Genomic DNA, 20,555 nt, shown 5'->3' on the forward strand with positions numbered 1-20,555 from the left:
TTTGACAGTGTTGACTTCATTTTTCTCAATCGAATCTCCTCCACAGACCATCTCCACATTAATGTTCTCTTCTGGTTTCTGCAGCAACCCTTGTATACAAAGTGACCCAAGGCACAGTATAGAGGGAGAATAAGAGGAATAGATGCCAAACGTGACAGAGGTTGGGAGAAGTGATTGAAGGTTAGATCCATACAGGATAGAGGGGTCGAGGTGGAACAGTTTAGGATGCAGTTCCAGAAGGAGCTTAAAGCTCCGCTACCAATGGTGGCGGGAGGGGAGGAGGAATGCCCAGGAACAAGTCATAAGATCAAGGAATATGCAATAAAGGCGGGTAAATGAGGCACAGATCAGCTGTGATCTAACTGAAGAGCTGAGCAGGTTCGAGGGGTTGAATGGCCTCCTCCTGTTCCGATGATGATTGTGGTCTATGGTTCAATTTCACACTGAGCCTAGCATTTACTCAATGAGCCGTCAGAATTGTTTTCCACAGATTTGTTTGTTAAATGTTTCCCTGTGACTTTAGTAAGGCCTCTTGAGAGCAGGCAGGCTGGCAAACAATGTTTTAATGTCACTGATTTGGTGATTGACCCCAGGCCATTGTCGGGAGTCCTGCGTTGAATCATTCAGAACAGACAACGACTATTCCAGTAATGCCCTTCGCCACAATACGCATTGAGATTACTTGCTGTTCACGAACTGGATCTAACCTTCAATCACTTCTCCCAACCTCTGTCACGTTGGGCATCCATTCCTCTTATTCTCCCTCTATACTGTGCCTTGGGTCACTTTGTATACGAGGGTTGCTGCTGAAATCAGAAGAGAACATTGATGTGGATTTATGAAGGGGAAGTCGTGTTTGACAAATTTGCTGGAATTCTTTGAGGATGTACCGAACGAGATGGATAAGGAGGAACCAGTGGATGTGGTGTATTTGGATTTCCTGAAGGCATTCGATAAGGTGCCACATAAAAGGTTACTGCACAAGATAAAAGTTCACGGGGTTGGGGGTAATATATTAGCATGGATAGAGGATTGGCTAACTAAAAGAAACAGAGAGTCGAGATAAATGGTTCATTCTCGGGTTGGCAACCAGTAACTAGTGTGGTGCCGCAGGGATCAGTGCTGGGACACCAACTATTTACAATCTATATTAACGACTTGGAAGAAAGGAAGAAATAATGTAGCCAAGTTTGCTGACGATACAAAGATGGGAGGAAAAGCAATGTGTGAGGAAGACACACAAAATCTGCAAAAGGACAGAGACAGGCTCAGTGAGTGGGCAAAAATTTGGCAGATGGAGTATAATGTTGGAAAGTGAGGTCATGCACTTCAGCAGAAAAAATCAAAGCGCAAGTTATTATTTAAATGGAGAAAGATTGCAAAGTGCCGCAGTACAGCGGGACCTGGGGGTAATTGTGCATGAAACACAAAAGGATATTATGCAGGTACAGCAAGTGATCAGGAAGGCCAATGGTATCTTGGCCTTTATTGCAAAGGGGATGGAGTATAAAAGCAGGGAAGTCTTGCGACAGCGATACAGGGTATTGGTGAGGCCACACCTGCATGCAGTTTTGGTCTCTTATATTTACGAAAGGATATACTTCCTTTGGAGGCAGTTCAGAGAAGGTTCACAAGGTTGATTCCGGAGATGAGGGGGTTGACTTATGAGGAAAGGTTGAGTAAGTTGGGCCTCTACTCATTGGAATTCAGAAGAATGAGAGGCGATCTTATCGAAGCGTATAAGATTATGAGGGGGCTTGACAAGTTGGATGCAGCGAGGATGTTTCCACTGATGGGGGAGACTAGAACTAGGGGGCATAGTCTCAGAATAAGGGGCTGCCCATTTAAAACTGAGACGAAGAGGAATTTCTTCTCTCAGAGGGTTGTAAATCTGGGGAATTTGCTGCCTCGGAGAGCTGGGGAAGCTGGGACATTGAATATCTTTAAGACAGAAATAGACAGTTTCTTGAGCGATAAGGGAGTGAAAGGTTATGGGGAGTGGGCGGGGAAGTGCAGCTGAGTCCATGATCAGATCAGTCATGATCTTATTGAATGGCGGAGCAGGCTCGAGGGGCTGTATGGCCGACTCCTGTTCCTATTAGAAACATCGAAACATAGGTGCAGGAGTAGGCCATTCGGCCCTTCGAGCCTGCACCGCCATTCAATGAGTTCATGGCTGAACATGCAACTTCAGTACCCCATTCCTGCTTTCTCGCCATACCCCTTGATCCCCCTAGTAGTAAGGACTACATCTAACTCCTTTTTGAATATATTTAGTGAATTGGCCTCAACAACTTTCTGTGGTAGAGAATTCCACAGGTTCACCACTCTCTGGGTGAAGAAGTTTCTCCTCATCTCGGTCCTAAATGGCTTACCCCTTATCCCTAGACTGTGACCCCTGGCTCTGGACCTCCCCAACACCGGGAACATTCTTCCTGTATCTAACCTGTCCAAACCCGTCAGAATCTTAAACGTTTCCATGAGATCCCCTCTCATTCTTCTGAACTCCAGTGAATACAAGCCCAGTTGATCCAGTCTTTCTTGATATGTCAGTCCCGCCATCCCGGGAATCAGTCTGGTGAACCTTCGCTGCACTCCCTCAATAGCAAGAATGTCCTTCCTCAAGTTAGGAGACCAAAACTGTACACAATATTCCAGGTGTGGCCTCACCAAGGCCCTGTACAACTGTAGTAACACCTCCCTGCCCCTGTACTCAAATCCCTTCGCTATGAAGGCCAACATGCCATTTGCTTTCTTAACCGCCTGCTGTACCTGCATGCCAACCTTCAATGACTGATGTACCATGACACCCAGGTCTCATTGCACCTCCCCTTTTCCTAATCTGTCACCATTCAGATAATAGTCTGTCTCTCTGTTTTTACCACCAAAGTGGATAACCTCACATTTATCCACATTATACTTCATCTGCCATGCATTTGCCCACTCACCTAACCTATCCAAGTCACTCTGCAGCCTCCTAGCATCCTCCTCGCAGCTCACACTGCCACCCAACTTAGTGTCATCCGCAAATTTGGAGATACTACATTTAATCCCCTTGTCTAAATCATTAATGTACAATGTAAACAGCTGGGGCCCCAGCACAGAACCTTGCGGTACCCCACTAGTCACTGCCTGCCATTCTGAAAAGTACCCATTTACTCCTACTCTTTGCTTCCTGTCTGCCAACCAGTTCTCAATCCACGTCAGCACACTATCCCCAATCCCATGTGCTTTAACTTTGTACATTAAATCTCTTGTGTGGGACCTTGTCGAAAGCCTTCTGAAAGTCCAAATACACCACATCAACTAGTTCTCCCTTGTCCACTCTATTGGAAACATCCTCAAAAAATTCCAGAAGATTTGTCAAGCATGATTTTCCTTTCACAAATCCATGCTGACTTGGACCCATCATGTCACCTCTTTTCAAATGCGCTGCTGTGACATCCTTAATAATTGATTCCATCATTTTACCCACTACCGATGTCAGGCTGACCGGTCTATAATTCCCTGTTTTCTCTCTCCCTCCTTTTTTAAAAAGTGGGGTTACATTGGCTACCCTCCACTCCATAGGAACTGATCCAGAGTCTATGAAATGTTGGAAAATGACTGTCAGTGCATCCGCTATTTCCAAGGCCACCTCCTTAAGTACTCTGGGATGCAGACCATCAGGCCCTGGGGATTTATCGGCCTTCAATCCCATCAATTTCCCCAACACAATTTCCCGACTAATAAGGATTTCCCTCAGTTCCTCCTCCTTACTAGACCCTCTGACCCCTTTTATATCCGGAAGGTTGTTTCATATGTTCTTATGAAAGCATAATTAGCAGCTCTGAAACGGTGCTAACTTTTCACATCTGTTTGCACTTCAAGTAAATTTCTGTACTTTGCCAAAAAATACATTTGTGAAAAACGTCGTTCCTTCACTAAACTCCGGTTCCTTCGCTGTCTGCGCAAGTTCCTGACAGTGGGCCAAAAAATAAAATGACAGGACTTTCTGTGGATTCGTTGTGCCCAGCACCCAGCAGCATGAAGGGGACGACAGATTAAATAACAAAAGATATGATCGCACTGGAGAGAGCACAGAAGTGATTTACCAGGATGTTGCCAGGACTGGAGGATTTTAGCTATGAGGAAAGATTGGATAGGCTGGGATTGTTTTCTTTGGAACAGAGGAGGCTGAGGGGTGATTTAATTGAGATGTCTAAAATTAGGAGGAGTCTAGATAGTGGATAGGAAGGACCTATTTCCCTTAGCAGAGGGATCAATAATCATGGGGCATAGAGTTAAAGTAATTGGGGGGAGGTTTAGAGGAGATTTGAGGGGAATTTTTTTCACCCAGAGGGTGGTGGTGGTCTGGAACTCACTGCCTGAAAGGGTGGTAGAGGCAGAAACCCTCACCACATTTAAAAAGTACCTGGATGTGCACCTGAAGTGCCGTAACCCACAGGGCTACGGACCCAGAGCTGGACAGTGGGATTAGGCTGGGTAGCTCTTTGTCGGCCGGCACGGATACGATGGGCCGAATGGCCTCCTTCTGTGCTGTAAATGTCTAAGATTCTATACCCATTCTCCATTATCTTTTACCTCTCCATTCCTGATTTGTTTCAGCAGGGCTCGGTGATGCTCTCGTAAACAGTAACTTAAAACAAATGAAAGTGACCAATTCAATGAAAGAATGTGCGATATTGGAGATATTGTGGTGGGGCAAGGAATGGGATTGTCTCTTTAATAAATTTGTATTGAGGTTTAAGCAGCATCTATCTATTATCTATATGTAATCTGTTGCAATTTTTGATCTGGTAAGGGTGTAATACCACCACTTTATTGAGATCATAGGTAACGCCAGAACAGTAATATCTGAGCACCTCAAGTTCCATCACCGAGATTAAGCAGAAACCCAGTGTAGACAGCGGAAGGAGTGTGCGGCAAACCAGACTCTCCAGCCACCCTTTCCTTCAACCACTGTCTGTCCCACCTGTGACAGAGACTGTAATTCCCGTATTGGACTGTTCAGTCACCTGAGAACTCACTTTTGAAGTGGAAGCAAGTCTTCTTCGACTCCGAGGGACTGCCTATGATGATGATGAATATCTGTTATTCTTGCCTGCATTGTGACATTGTAATCTTTCTCAGCCTCTCCTGCCCTGTATTGCTGTCACCTGCTTCATTCTTATCCCACCCCAAAAACTCCAAACAAACTTTCAGCAATGCCATTGGATGTTCAATCAATATATTTAGGAAGAGAAGGGAAGGGAGATAGAACATGTCCAGGGAACTATAGACCAGTCATCTCAACATCAGTGGTATGAAAGATAATGGAATCCCTACTAAAGGAGTAAATAGAAAAACATCTAGAAACCAAAAATATAATAATGAATTGTCAGCATGAATATCAAAAGAGAAAGTCTTGCTCAACCCAACCTCAGTGAACTCTTTGAAGAGGTAACAGAGAGAGTAGACAAGGGTAATGCAGTAAATGTAATTTATCTAGATTTCCGTAAGGCCTTTGATATGGTACCCCGTAATAGACTGATGAACAAGGTCAGAGAATGCGGAGTCAGGGGACAAGTAGCAGAATGGATCGCGAGCTGGCTTCAAGACAGAAAGCTGAGAGTAGGGGTAAAGGGTAGTTATTCACAGGGGCAGAAGGTGGGTAGTGGTGTCACAGGATCAGTGCTGGGTCCACTGCTGTTCACAATTTATATTAACACTTTAGACTTTGGAATCAAAAATACAATTTCTAAATTTGCAGATGACACCAAATTGAGGGATAGTCAATACTGAAGAGGACTGCAACAAATTACAGGGGGACATTAATAAACTTGCAGAGTGGGAATACAATTGACAAATGAATTTTAGCACAGATAAATGTGAGGTATTATATTGTGGTAAGATACAGGCAACTCTCGATTATCCGGGTCCCTCGGGGATTGGGCTATTCCGGGTAAACGATTTTTCCGTTAGGGTGAGTCTACATTTTGAAGTTAAAACTTTAATGACTCAATACAATCAGTTAAAAACAGCAACAAAAGATAGACATTACCAGCATGCATGTACAGGTTCTGTGCCTGGAACCCGGTACTGGCCCTGCCCCCGTTCCCAACGTCAGCGGCGGCCGCGAGAGACACCGGTTGCAGCAGCGTACACACAAAGTAAAGTAAGGGCAGAGGAGGGAGATTTTTAGTGAGTGAGAGAGAGAGAGAGTGTGTGAGAGAGAGATTGTGTGAGTGTGAGAGAGAGAGAGTGTGTGAGAGAGAGTGTGAGAGAAAGAGAATGAGCAAATACAAATGAGCGCAGTGTTTGGAAGACGATTTTTCCAAATTATTTGGAGCTGTCTTTTCACTTGTTAGCAACAGAATTTTAAATCCCGTTACCATGGTTTCCCGTTGGATCCGTGTACGGATAATCGAGAGTTGCCTGTAAATAAGGAAGTCACATAATTCTTGGAAAATAAATGTCTAAATAGGGTAGAGGAGCAAAGGGATTTGGGATTACAAATACACAAATCACTGAAAGTTGTGACACAGGTTAGCAAGGCCATTAAATAAAAAGCAAACCCAGCTCTAGGGTTTATTTCTAGAGGGATAGAATTGAAAAGTAGAGAAGTTATGCTAAACCTGTATCGAACCTTGGTTAGACCTCACTTGGAGCACTGTGTACAGATCTGGTCACCATATTATAAAAAGGATATAGAGGCACTGGAGAGGGTGCAGAGAAGATTTACAAGGATGATACCAGAAATGCGAGGGTATACCTATCAGGAAAGGATGAACAGGCTGGGTCTCTTTTCTCTAAAAAACAGAATACTGAGGGGTGACCTAATAGAGGTCTTTAAAATGATGAAAGGTTTTGATCGAGTGGATACAGAGAGAGTGTTTCCACTTGTGGGGAAGAGCATAACTAGAGGCCATCAATATAAGATAGTTACCGAGAAATCCAATGGGGAATTCAGGAGAAACTTCTTTACCCAGAGAGCGGTGAGAATGTGGAACTCGCTGCCACAGGGAGGGGTTGAGGGGAATAGTATCGATGTATTTAAGGGGAGGCTGGATAAGCCAATGGGGGAGAAGGGAATAGAGGGTTATGGTGATAGAGTTAGATGAGGAAAGATGGGAGGAGGCTCGAGTGGAGCATAAACGCTGGCGTGGACTGGTTGGGCCGAATGGCCTGTTTCTGGGCTATATGCTAAATGGTGATATGGTGAGAGAGAGTGACACTCGGTGCTTGTGCACCAGTAGGTGAATCACATAAATTGAATCCACCTATTAATTTTGCTCCAATCAGGTTATGGCCAACGCTACATCTCGATCCACTGATTCCGAAGGATGTCAAGACTCTGATTAACCTGGAATGCTGCAACGCTGACGTGAGACTGAGCAGAGAGCAGGTTTGTGCTCCGTTCCCTGTTTATCCCATCCAAGCTTCGGCTTGTGCCTGTAATGCTGTTCCTTGTACCCTGGAAAGTAAAGCAACAATAAATCTTAAAACATTTTTGTTTTGCGTAAACTGAAGTGTTTACAAATTATAGTTGGAATTTATGATCTGTAAAATACAAACTTTGTTCATTTGGTAAATCCGCACACATTCCCTTTCATAGACATAGAAAATAGGTGCAGGAGTAGGCCATTCAGCCCTTCTAGCCTGCACCGCCATTCAATGAGTTCATGGCTGAACATGCAACTTCAGTACCCCCTTCCTGCTATAGAAACATAGAAAATAGGTGCAGGAGTAGGATTCATGTTAAAGTGGATTAAGTGAAGCAATGCCTTCCCAATAAATCGAATTCTTTCAGAGGCTTTGAGAATGAAGAGCCTGGAGCTGTGAGAGGCCAGTGGAATGTGAGCGCTCGGGACAGAGTGCCCTGGAGGTTAGCCTCAGCAGGAGTTCAGCATCAAAGTGTTGTTGGGCAGCAGTGGGCTTTTTTGTCCATAATTAATACTTGTGCAAAGTTTAGCAATTAGACGATTATTTTTGAGAGAATTTGGTGTGAATGGGAATTCAATCTTAACACCATCTACATTTTAACCCCTGCTTTACCTGGAGAGTACACAGCCTTGATTCCTCAGGCGTAGCACCATGGGAGACCAGTTAGACTAAAAGGATGGAAAATTTAGAAAGTATAGTGGGGTGGTGAAAGTTGAATGTATTTAACATTTTATATACCTTGATGGTGTCTCCCCCTCCCTTTCTCTCCCAGAAATGCCTTATTGTTTGCGTCCTGCCCTTCTCTAATGTTCCCTCACTGCTCCTCTCCAGTAGGGATCAGTTCTTTCCTCTGTCTGTTCCTTTCCCAGTAGCTATCTGTCCTTTTTGTGGTGGTGTGATCAGAACTGAACGTCATATTCCAAGTCTGATCTGTCCTTGCAATGTAACTCAATCCCTACCTTACTTGCCGAACTCTCCCTCCAGCATGCTCTTTATACACCTCCAGCTCACCCTGTACTCCAGTGTCTCTCCTGCTGACTTCAATCCTCTTAGCACCTGAATCCCACTCTTCAATTCCACTGTGTTCTTCAGCGCCCTGTTCAATCGACAGTTTTCACAATGATGGGCCTGCTTACCTCGGACTATTGGGAACATGTGACAGTATTGACAGACCATTGCTCTCCTTTCACCTTCCCCATCCTTGTGCAACGGCCCTGATCTAAAACTATTGATAAACGACTTACAACTTTAAACTACCCTTTAAGCAACTTAGTACATCTTTTAGTTCATTTAAAAACTCCCTCTTTCTCCGCTCCACCCCAAGTTCCTGCCTGGTTACGTACCCAAACTGCTCCCACTCCAAAGAACCAGAACCAGCTAGCCTCTCACTGCTGATCCCAATTCTTACCCCGGAGAGTTCATTGAATGTATCACTTTACAGTCACAATAGTTTGAAACTTGTGTTTTTGTTGGAAATGTTTCTTGGAATTGCCCGATTACTCAGCAAGTTTATCCAGAGAGTAATGGAGTCCGACAGCTCAGGAAGATCCCGGGGCTGATCCCGGAGTTGATCCCGGGGCTGATCCCGGAGTTGATCCCGGAACAGACCTCCAAACAGTAGTAGTGATGTTGGGGAGGGCATCAAACAGGAAATTAGGGGTGCATGCAATAAAGGTGCAGCAGTTATAATGGGTGACTTTAATATGCACATAGATTGGGCTAGCCAAACTGGAAGCAATACGGTGGAGGAGGATTTCCTGGAGTGCATAAGGGATGGTTTTCTAGACCAATTTGTCGAGGAACCAACTAGGGGGGAGGCCATCTTAGACTGGGTGTTGTGTAATGAGAGAGGATTAATTAGTAATCTCGTTGTGCGAGGCCGCTTGGGGAAGAGTGACCATAATATGGTGGAATTCTGCATTAGGATGGAGAATGAAACAGTTAATTCAGAGACCATGGTCCAGAACTTAAAGAAGGGTAACTTTGAAGGTATGAGGCGTGAATTGGCTAGGATAGATTGGCAAATGATACTTAAGGGGTTGACTGTGGATGGGCAATGGCAGACATTTAGAGACCGCATGGATGAACTACAACAATTGTACATTCCTGTCTGGCGTAAAAATAAAAAAGGGAAGGTGGCTCAACCGTGGCTATCTAGGGAAATCAGGGATAGTATTAAAGCCAAGGAAGTGGCATACAAATTGGCCAGAAATAGCAGTGAACCCGGGGACTGGGAGAAATTTAGAACTCAGCAGAGGAGGACAAAGGGTTTGATTAAGGCAGGGAAAATGGAGTACGAGAAGAAGCTTGCAGAGAACATTAAGGCGGATTGCACAAGTTTCTATAGATATGTAAAGAGAAAAAGGTTAGTAAAGACAAATGTAGGTCCCCTGCAGTCAGAATCAGGGGAAGTCATAACGGGGAACAAAGAAATGGCGGACCAATTGAACAAGTACTTTGGTTCGGTGTTCACTAAGGAGGACACAAACAACCTTCCGGATATAAAAGGGGTCAGAGGGTCTAGTAAGGAGGAGGAACTGAGGGAAATCTTTATTAGTCGGGAAATTGTGTTGGGGAAATTGATGGGATTGAAGGCCGATAAATCCCCAGGGCCTGATGGACTGCATCCCAGAGTACTTAAGGAGGTGGCCTTGGAAATAGCGGATGCATTGAGTCATTTTCCAACATTCCATTGACTCTGGATCAGTTCCTATCGAGTGGAGGGTAGCCAATGTAACCCCACTTTTTAAAAAAGGAGGGAGAGAGAAAACAGGGAATTATAGACCGGTCAGCCTGACCTCAGTAGTGGGTAAAATGATGGAATCAATTATTAAGGATGTCATAGCAGCGCATTTGGAAAATGGTGACATGATAGGTCCAAGTCAGCATGGATTTGTGAAAGGGAAATCATGCTTGACAAATCTTCTGGAATTTTTTGAGGATGTTTCCAGTAGAGTGGACAAGGGAGAACCAGTTGATGTGGTATATTTGGACTTTCAGAAGGCTTTCGACAAGGTCCCACACAAGAGATTAATGTGCAAAGTTAAAGCACATGGGATTGGGGGTAGTGTGCTGATGTGGATTGAGAACTGGTTGTCAGACAGGAAGCAAAGAGTAGGAGTAAATGGGGACTTTTCAGAATGGCAGGCAGTGACTAGTGGGGTACCGCAAGGTTCTGTGCTGGGGCCCCAGCTGTTTACATTGTACATTAATGATTTAGACGAGGGGATTAAATGTAGTATCTCCAAATTTGCAGATGACACTAAGTTGGGTGGCAGTGTGAGCTGCGAGGAGGATGCTATGAGGCTGCAGAGTGACTTGGATAGGTTAGGTGAGTGGGCAAATGCATGGCAGATGAAGTATAATGTGGATAAATGTGAGGTTATCCACTTTGGTGGTAAAAACAGAGAGACAGACTATTATCTGAATGGTGACAGATTAGGAAAAGGGAAGGTGCAACGAGACCTGGGTGTCATGGTACATCAGTCATTGAAGGTTGGCATGCAGGTACAGCAGGCGGTTAAGAAAGCAAATGGCATGTTGGCCTTCATAGCGAGGGTATTTGAGTACAGGGGCAGGGAGGTGTTGCTACAGTTGCTACAGTTGTACAGGGCCTTGGTGAGGCCACACCTGGAGTATTGTGCACAGTTTTGGTCTCCTAGCATTCTTGCTATTGAGGGAGTGCAGCGAAGATTCACCAGACTGATTCCCGGGATGGTGGGACTGACCTATCAAGAAAGACTGGATCAACTGGGCTTGTATTCACTGGATTTCAGAAGAATGAGAGGGGACCTCATAGAAATGTTTAAAATTCTGATGGGTTTAGACAGGTTAGATGCAGGAAGAATGTTCCCAATGTTGGGGAAGTCCAGACCAGGGGTCACAGTCTAAGGATAAGGGGTAAGCCATTTAGGATCGAGATGAGGAGAAACTTCTTCACCCAGAGAGTGGTGAACCTGTGGAATTCTCTACCACAGAAAGTAGTTGAGGCCAATTCACTAAATATATTCAAAAGGGAGTTAGATGAAGTCCTTACTACTAGGGGGATCAAGGGGTATGGCGAGAAAGCAGGAAGGGGGTACTGAAGTTTCATGTTCAGCCATGAACTCATTGAATGGCGGTGCAGGCTAGAAGGGCTGAATGGCCTACTCCTGCACCTATTTTCTATGTTTCTATGATCCCGGAGCTGATCCCGGAGCTGATCCCGGGGTTGATCCCGTGGTTGATCCCGGGGCTGATCCTGGAGTTGATCCCGAGACTGATCCTGGAGATGATCCCGTGGTGATCCTGGAGTTGATCCCGGGGCTGATCCCGGTTCTGATCCCGGAGCTGATCCCGGGGCTGATCCCGGGGCTGATCCTGGAACTGATCCCGTGGTGATCCTGGAGTTGATCCCGGGGCTGATCCTGGAGCTGATCCCGGGGCTGATCCTGGAGCTGATCCCGTTGTGATCCTGGAGTTGATCCCGGGGCTGATCCCGTGGTTGATCCCGGGGCTGATCCTGGAGTTGATCCCGAGGCTGATCCTGGAGCTGATCCCGTGGGGATCCTGGAGTTGATCCCGGGGCTGATCCCGGGGCTGATCTCGGGGCTGATCCCAGGGCTGTGCGGGAGGGCTGCCTTCAGTCGGAGCAGCACGAGGAATGCTGCTCAATGCTGCAGTTTGTGTTTGTGGGGGCTTTAGCGGTTAGGGCAGTGGAGCTGATCCCAAGACCAGATCAGCCGTGATATTGAATGGCAGAGCAGGCTCGAGTGGGCAAATGGTCTACTCCTGCTCCTTTTTCTTATGTTCTTATGCTTAATTGACGACCCAATTGGACTCCGAGAAGCCTGCTATGAACATGTTGTATAGGCCTGCACATCAATTGGGTGATGTAGCCAACAATAACTGGCCACTGTGGAGCCATCCTTTTAGGGGACGAGGGGATAACATTGGTGAGGAAATGAAATGTTTGCTGACTTGTTTTGTGTGAATATCATTAATGAATTGTAGGAGAAGAAGCTGGAGAAACATTGTCGATCTGCGACTACATGCAATGCACTGTACGTTACGCTTCTGGCCAAAATGATCACAGGGTGAGAGGCATTCATTTACATGTTTACATATTTTTTGTCTTTGTGCAATATTTGTCCCGTAAAGTGTTTTCAAATTTCACTAGTCCTTGCATGAGTGGGAAATTCTACTGCAACCAGTTTTAAATTTGAGACAAATACAGGCATCTGCATGGGTCCAGTTCTTACAGTCCAGCGCTCAGTTTTAATCTTAGTCACGTCTGCCTTGTAACTCATCACCTTGAGCTTTGCTTGCTCTCTGTAGATGCAGTGCGGACATTGTACAATTCATCAACAGGGACATTGAGAAGTTCTGCTTTATTTCTTCCCCCTCACTGTTTTTGTACTCCTTCTATTGCTCAACTTCTACAGCTGCTGGGCCCAGTACAAATTTAGTATCAAGTATTGACGGATTCTGTGGTGGAATTCTTTAATGTCCGTGAATATACTGTGCACACAAGGTCAGAGCATATCCTCACTTCGTGTGGTTCCCAAAGTTGCTGTTGTAAAAGAGAATTTGCTGCATTTGCTGTAAACTCAGGAAAAGCTCAACATATTTAAACACTGAAATGGTGCCGACACTCAGCTTAACTGTACTTGTCTTTGTTTAGTGCCAAAGGCCTGGGAGACATCGACGATATTCTCCAACAATGTTTTCAGTGTCCGGATACTGTGTCTCTGTATCGGCTTGTGCTGCAGTCTGTACAGCAGTCGCAGCCTACTGACAGGGACAGACAGCTGATGAGAGAGGTGAGGGAAATACTGCAACTTTTAGCAATAGGCAGCATATTCATTTGCAATCTGAGAAAGTATATGTAAAGTTAGATCGTTGCAAGCTTAAAAAAATAGTTACACAGGAAAGGGTAAGGTTTCTTGGTATAAATTATAATGTAAAAAATAAACCCCACATTAGAATTAAGAATTGAAACAAATTGAATATCTGAATAAATAGTGATGTTTCCTCAAATTTATGGAGCTTTGTAATACCGTGCTATCAATAGTGCTGGGTATATTTTAACACTGGTGTAATCCACATTTCAAGTATTTCAATACAATGTTCATAGCTGCCACCTGTAAGAAGCAACGACAGACCGGCAATCAATAAAGATTGATCTGAAACGCACTGTGCGGAGCACTTCAAGCACGTTTTGACAGTTTGTGTCAGATGCAAAAGGGTGACCAGCTAATGTCACAACTTGAGTCAGCAATCCTTAAGGAATATCGGGATCAGTGCAAAAAGATTAAATGTATTCCCCCAAAAACTATTTGTGTTTTGGAGTCAGTTGCCATGCAACATAGCCTGAAAGCTTCCCTGGATACAAAAGTGATTAAGTTGGTTGTGAAGCACATTGTGGTTGTTCTCTGATGAGCATGAGGAATTTGGGTTAAGAGCAGTTTTGAATGGTTGAAGTACATTTTAAGTTTTTAAAACAAATATTGTATTTGAATTCTATACAACCCAAAGTCTTTTCTGTTCTAAATAATGGCCCAGAATTTGCAGTCGGAGGCTTCCGACCGGAATAATTTCTACAAAAGTACCTGGTGATCCCGAGGTTTGGAGAGTAGCGGTCCCTGGGGCTCTCCGTGAAGGCCAGCATGGGGACCCACATATCCCAGGAGCGTACGGGTTTCGTACGGATCACTGGGATCACGTGGGCCGTCCCAACCTATCAGAGTGGGAGAACCCCATTCATACTTACGGTGAGTTCCTATGTACGGAGTATGAATGGGAAACCCCCCAAAACACACATACGCTGAAAATAAATGTTTAAAATCACACTACATATTTAAAATTAATTAAAATGCAATTTAATTAAATATTTTATACAAAAATGTATTATTTTGAAATAGCCCAACTCTCCGCCCGCGGAGGGAGGCCCTTTTCCTTCGCATGCGTGCGATCTGTCGAGATTTTTTGACTGTACACAAGTGCCAGGTTTAGGCGCATGTGCTTCACATACCTAAACCCAGAACTTGCGGGGGTCCCATGGGTGTGTGTACATTTCAGACCCATTGAGTATGTATTTTCTAATATCGTTCTTTTAATTCCTTCTCAGATTCTGTGTCTGGTCTATGTGAGTCACAATGGTGTGAGTGAAGGCGAACTGTTGGAGATTTGCCCAGAACTTTGCTGGCCTGTGTTAGCCTCCCTTCTGCATAGCTTGCAGTGCACATGTGTGATAACGTACAGCTGTGGCCTGCTGAAGTTTCAGCATCTTCAGGTCAGAATAGTTCATTCGAATTGCATTCATGGTGTGTGCAACAGTAACGGTGCTAATTTGTGTAATTCTGAAAGCATTAGGCCAGAGAAACAACTGCGGGGTTTCTAGTCACTCCCATAATCATACGGCAGATTTAGTAACAGACGATTAACTCGGAAATACGCAGCCACTTGGAGTAAATGCAGCAAGATCTCAGCACCTGGAATAACCCTTTCGTCAGAAAAGAGAGAACTTGCATTTACGTAGTGCTCTTCACAACTTCACAATGTTCCAAAGCACTTTTCATAGAATTCATACACACGTACGGCACAGAAGACCAGTCAGCCTCTCGTATCAGTGCCGGCTCTGTGGCTGCAAAGCCAATCAAGTTGTTGTAGTAATGTCGGAAAATGCAGCAGCCAATTTGTGCACAGCAAGATCCCACAAACAGCCACGCGATAAGTGGCCAATTAAACAGTTTTTATTTAGTGATGTTGGTTGAGGGATAAAGATTGGTCAGGGCACCAGGAGAACGACCCTATTATTCTTCGAATAGTGCCATGGGATCATGTATGTCCAACTGCGAGGGCAGACAGGGCATCAATTTAGCATCTCATCCGAAAGATGGCACCTCCACCAGTGCGGTGCACTCTCAGCACTGCACTGGAATACCAGCCGAGATTATGTGCTCAAGTGTCTGGCGTGGCGTTTGAACCTATGACCTGACTGAGGCGAGAGTGCTGCCTACTGAGCAGCTCCTTTCCTGTGTGGTCACCTTGTTTGAGGGTTATCCCTCCACTACTTATCACTGTAGGTGAGGTTAATCATCTACAGTATTTAGTGTATTATGTTTATGACCTTATGATTTGTTTGAAGGCTTGGGAAGCAGTGAGATTGCAGTATATGGAGAAAGAAGCAAAGGATACTATCACGGTGTACAGAGAAAAACTGGTGCAGTATTTTTCAAAGCAAATGAGGTATTTATTAGTGCGATGAGTATTAGTAGTATTTCTAGTAACTCAGCTCATCATTTTTTAAAATGTCTTCCTTTTCCATTTAAAAGAAAAATCCCTCTGTCCTGTCCTTGGATGGTCCTCACGGTGGGGATGGGTAGACGACTTGGTTCCAAACCTTCCCCAATGTTCCTTGTAACCAGCTGCTACAAGGTGTAAACGATAGTCGCTGGCGCTCTCATTGTTGCTCCGACCTTGCAGGGAAATACTCGGTTTGCCTTAGTACAGCACAACCCCCAATTCCACCGTGAGATTGCAATCCCACCACATGTGGAACCTCAAACAGGAACCCTCAACTCTGAGCACCAAACTGCTGTGTAACTACCCTGACTTACTGTAATATATATAAATATAACATTATCTTGGTAATAGATTGTAGCTGCATGGATTAACACCAGTCGATGAGTGGTTTCCACGACCTTTATTTGGTGTACAAGCTATGTTCTGTGTGATTTTTATGCCGCTTATGTTTTTCAGTCAGGGCAGAGTAACCTGGCGAGATACCGATGAGCTCCCCTGGCTCTTCCAGCAACAGGGAGACAGACACAAGCTGCACAACTGCCTCCTCAACCTCTTTGTCTCTCAGAACCTGTACAAGAGGTAGGAAAGCTGGCACCTCGGCCAATAGCGCTTTTTTGAGAAAAGAAATGCATCTCGTGGGATCCTTACTTTGGGGATTTCTTAAAACCAGGGTTGCAATATTAAGTCTATAAAGTTGGGGAGGTGGGAAGCGGTTGGGAAGCCCACCATTAGCGAGGAAGTTTGGTTCATTTTACAATTCTTTGGTTTGAAATCTGCTGTGAAGCCTCAGCAATGAAAGTGATAATCATATGGAATTCCTCTGTCCTCTACTTGAACAAAGGTTTAACCCATTTCATTTAAACTGGTTAATTTCATATGAAAGTGTTTGTGACAAAAATAAAGCAATTCTGTCTTATATTTAAAAAGATCCATTCCTGGGATGTGGGTATCGCTGGCAAGGCCGGCATTTATTGCCCATCCCGAATTGTCCTCGAGAAGGTGGTGGTGAGCCGCCATTTCAGGGCAGTTAAGAGTCAATCACATTGCTGTGGGTCTGGAGTCACATATCGGCCAGACCAGGTAAGGACGGCAGATTTCCTTCCCTGAAGGACAATAGTGAGCCAGATGGGTTTTTACAACAATCCGGCAGTTTCATGGTCACCATTACGGACACTAGGGTAGCCGGAATTCCCCGTCGCCCCGGCTTGGGGCAGTAACCTCTCCAGGGTCAGATATACTACGCCCATTGCAAGAGTCCCACCCTGGAAGCGAAACCCGGGTTACCGTCCCTCACAGGAAGCGGAGCGCGATGTCGCAAGCTCCACTTCCTTTCGGGCCGGGATCAGGGGCTCTCTGCGCAGCGCTGACGTGTTATATAAGAACATAAGAAATAGGAGCAGGAGTCGGCCATTCGGCCCCTCGAGCCTGCTCTGCCATTCAATAAGATCATGGCTGATCCGATCATGGGCTCAGCTCCACTTCCCTGTCTGCTCTCCCTAACCCTTCACTCTCTTATCACTCAAGAAATCTGTCTATCTCCACCTTAAATATATTCAATGACCCAGCCTCCACAGCTCTCTGGGGCAGAGAATTCCACAGATTTACAACCCTCTGAGAGAAGAAATTATCTCAGTTTTAAATAGGCGGCCCCTTATTCTAAGACTATGGGCTAGAACCTCCACTTTGTGCTTATTGCCCAAAAATGGGCGTTATTTCTGGCGTGGGCAGTAAAAAAGGCTCTTCAGATCGCTGGTTTGTCTCCCATTCTCATAACACTTAATTTACATTTTTGAAAATGGGCGTTAATACGAGCGATATCAAATGGGCAGTAGCCTTAAATTTTCCTGACCCTCTGCCGTAAAGTGTCGCCGTCCTTAGCAACGGCATAGTAACGCTCGATTCCCGCGATTCAGGAGGTCAAGGGTCATCATGACATGCGCAGAAGAGGAGACGGGGAGAGAGAGAGGGAGCTGAGAGGGACTGAAGGTGTGTGTGGCTGTGGTGTGTGCTTGTCTGGCTGTTGTGGGAGGCACGACGGAGATTCACCAGCAGCAAAAAGACCACTAAGCACCAAGAACATAGTTGGCACCGAGTTTTTGTCCAACAAATAAGATATAAAATGAAAGGGATGGAGGAGACCCTGGAGCTGGTAGCCAGGTACACTGGTGGCAGAGGGCTCCCAGTGGTCCCGGATCGCCGCGATACACCCCAAGGTGACGCAGCCCCATTGCCAACCACACATCAGAGCCAGTAGCAACATCTTGCTTATGGCTCGGAGCACATTCCCACCTCGGGACTGTCCTCTTCCGTATCCGTCCAAGCAGCACTTCGGCCGTCAGCCCTTTTCCCCCCTCCTCCCCCCGCCCCCCCACCACCCACAATGAAGCGTCGCCTGAGGAGCTCCTTGGCCAGGCGCCTTGGGGTCAGGAGGGGAAGAGGAAGGGGTAGATTGGTGAGAAGAAGCGCGGTGGGGAGGAAAGGGTTGGTTTGTACAGAAATACTGATGATTTCAGTCTAATGTTCGGTTTAAATGTTTTTTATTTTACAAAACCTTGCAGCTCATTGGCTCAGATAGCTGCACCATTACACGCTGGTGATTCCTTAACATCAAAGGGTATAATGACACTTACCAAGGTGATGCCCACCATTGATGTATGACCTGCACACCCAGCAGTGTGTCAGCCTTGTAAATAACACCAACATTCTTTCAGGCAAAGCGATCATTGATGAGCTCCTGATGTAAGGCTCTTGCAGCTATCATGCCACCATGGGCCCATTCATGCGGTCTACAGCGGGGCGGGGGCATGGCTTCAGCATCAGCCTGATTGTCTGGGCCGATGTCAACGTCTGCCTCCTCGTCCTCCTCTTCCTCTCTGGTGAGGTGGACTGTCAGACTCATCAGACAATTCTTGTCCCCTCCTGATAGCCAAGTTGTGTAACATGGAGCACACCACCACGAATTGAGCTACCTGCTCAGGGTGGTATTGGAGCTCGCCTCCTGAGTGGTCCAGGCATCTGAAGCGCTGCTTCAGCACTCCAATGGTTTTCTCCACGATATTGCGAGTTGCTCTGTGGCCCTCGTTGTATTGCCACTCGGCCTCGGTGTGGGTGTCACGCATCAACCAGATGGTGAGGGCATATCCTTTGTCACCAAGCATCCAGCATTGACCTTACATAAGAACATAAGAACATAAGAATTAGGAACAGGAGTAGGCCACCTAGCCCCTCGAGCCTGCTCCGCCATGCAACAAGATCATGGCTGATCTGGCCGTGGACTCAGCTCCACTTACCCGCCCGCTCCCCATAACCCTTAATTCCCTTATTGGTTAAAAATCTATCTATCTGTGATTTGAATACATTCAATGAGCTAGCCTCAACTGCTTCCTTGGGCAGAGAATTCCACAGATTCACAACCCTCTGGGAGAAGAAATTCCTTCTCAACTCGGTTTTAAATTGGCTCCCCCGTATTTTGAGGCTGTGCCCCCTAGTTCTAGTCTCCCCGACCAGTGGAAACAATCTCTCCGCCTCTATTTTGTCTATCTCTTTCATTATTTTAAATGTTTCTATAAGATCACTCCTCATCCTTCTGAACTCCAACGAGTAAAGACCCAGTTTACTCAATCTATCATCATAAGGTAACCCCCTCATCTCCGGAATCAGCCTAGTGAATCGTCTCTGTACCCTCTCCAAGGCTAGTATATCCTTCCTTAAGTAAGGTGACCAAAACTGCACGCAGTACTCCAGGTGCGGCCTCACCAGTACCCTGTATAGTTGCAGCAGGACCTCCCTGCTTTTGTACTCCATCCCTCTCGCAATGAAGGCCAACATTCCATTCGCCTTCCTGATTACCTGCTGCACCTGCAAACTAACTTTTTGGGATTCATGCACAAGGACCCCCAGGTCCCTCTGCACCACAGCATGTCGTAATTTCTCCCCATTCAAATAATATTCCCTTTTACTGTGTTTTTTTTCCCCCAAGGTGGATGACCTCACCTTTTCCGACATTGTATTCCATCTGCCAAACCTTAGCCCATTCGCTTAACCTATCTAAATCTCTTTGCAGCCTCTCTGTGTCCTCTACACAACCCACTTTCCCACTAATCTTTGTGTCATCTGCAAATTTTGTTACACTACACTCTGTCCCCTCTTCCATGTCATCTATGTATATTGTAAACAGTTGTGGTCCCAGCACCGATCCCTGTGGCACACCACTAACCACTGATTTCCAACCCGAAAAGGACGCATTTATCCCGACTCTCTGCTTTCTGTTAGCCAGCCAATTCTCGATCCATGCTAATATATTTCCTCTGACACCGCGTACCTTTATCTTCTGCAGTAACCTTTTGTGTGGCACCTTATTGAATGCCTTTTGGAAATCTAAATACACCACATCCATCGGTACACCTCTATCCACCATACTCGTTATATCCTCAAAGAATTCCAGTAAATTAGTTAAACATGATTTCCCCTTCATGAATCCATGTTGCGTCTGCTTGATTGCACTATTCCTATCTAGATGTCCCTTGTGGCTCATTGTTAAACAAGTCAGGTACAGTGCTCTCACGCAGGATGTGCGCATCATGGATGCTGCCCAGAAATTGAGCATTCACTGCCAGTATAATTTGCTGGTGGTCGACAACCAGTTGGACACTTGGAGTGGAATCCCTTGCGGTTCCTGAAAACCTCTGCATCCTGAAAAGGTGCCCGCATCGCGATGTGCGTACAGTCTATTGCTCCCTGCGCCTTGGGGAAGTTTGCAATTCTGGAGAATCCTAGAGCCCTCTCACTCTGAGCCTCCCTGGTCATGGGGAATCTGATCAAGTCCCTCCTGCGTGCGTACAGGG

General features: G+C 45.7%; 1 protein-coding gene across 1 annotated transcript in view; it reads left to right on the forward strand.

The window, feature by feature from the left end:
- The window catches only part of nphp3 (nephronophthisis 3), a 75,447-nt gene that overhangs the window by 37,722 nt on the left and 17,170 nt on the right, over positions 1-20,555 (forward strand). The window contains exons 15-20 of the mRNA XM_070880291.1: positions 7,285-7,387; positions 12,418-12,500; positions 13,088-13,226; positions 14,534-14,698; positions 15,554-15,654; positions 16,168-16,290. Coding sequence (XP_070736392.1) covers positions 7,285-7,387; positions 12,418-12,500; positions 13,088-13,226; positions 14,534-14,698; positions 15,554-15,654; positions 16,168-16,290 — 714 coding nt within the window. The remainder of the gene's footprint in view (positions 1-7,284; positions 7,388-12,417; positions 12,501-13,087; positions 13,227-14,533; positions 14,699-15,553; positions 15,655-16,167; positions 16,291-20,555) is intronic.

The sequence above is a fragment of the Pristiophorus japonicus genome, chromosome 5, assembly GCF_044704955.1.
Source record: "Pristiophorus japonicus isolate sPriJap1 chromosome 5, sPriJap1.hap1, whole genome shotgun sequence".
In the NCBI taxonomy this organism is placed as follows: domain Eukaryota; kingdom Metazoa; phylum Chordata; class Chondrichthyes; family Pristiophoridae; genus Pristiophorus; species Pristiophorus japonicus.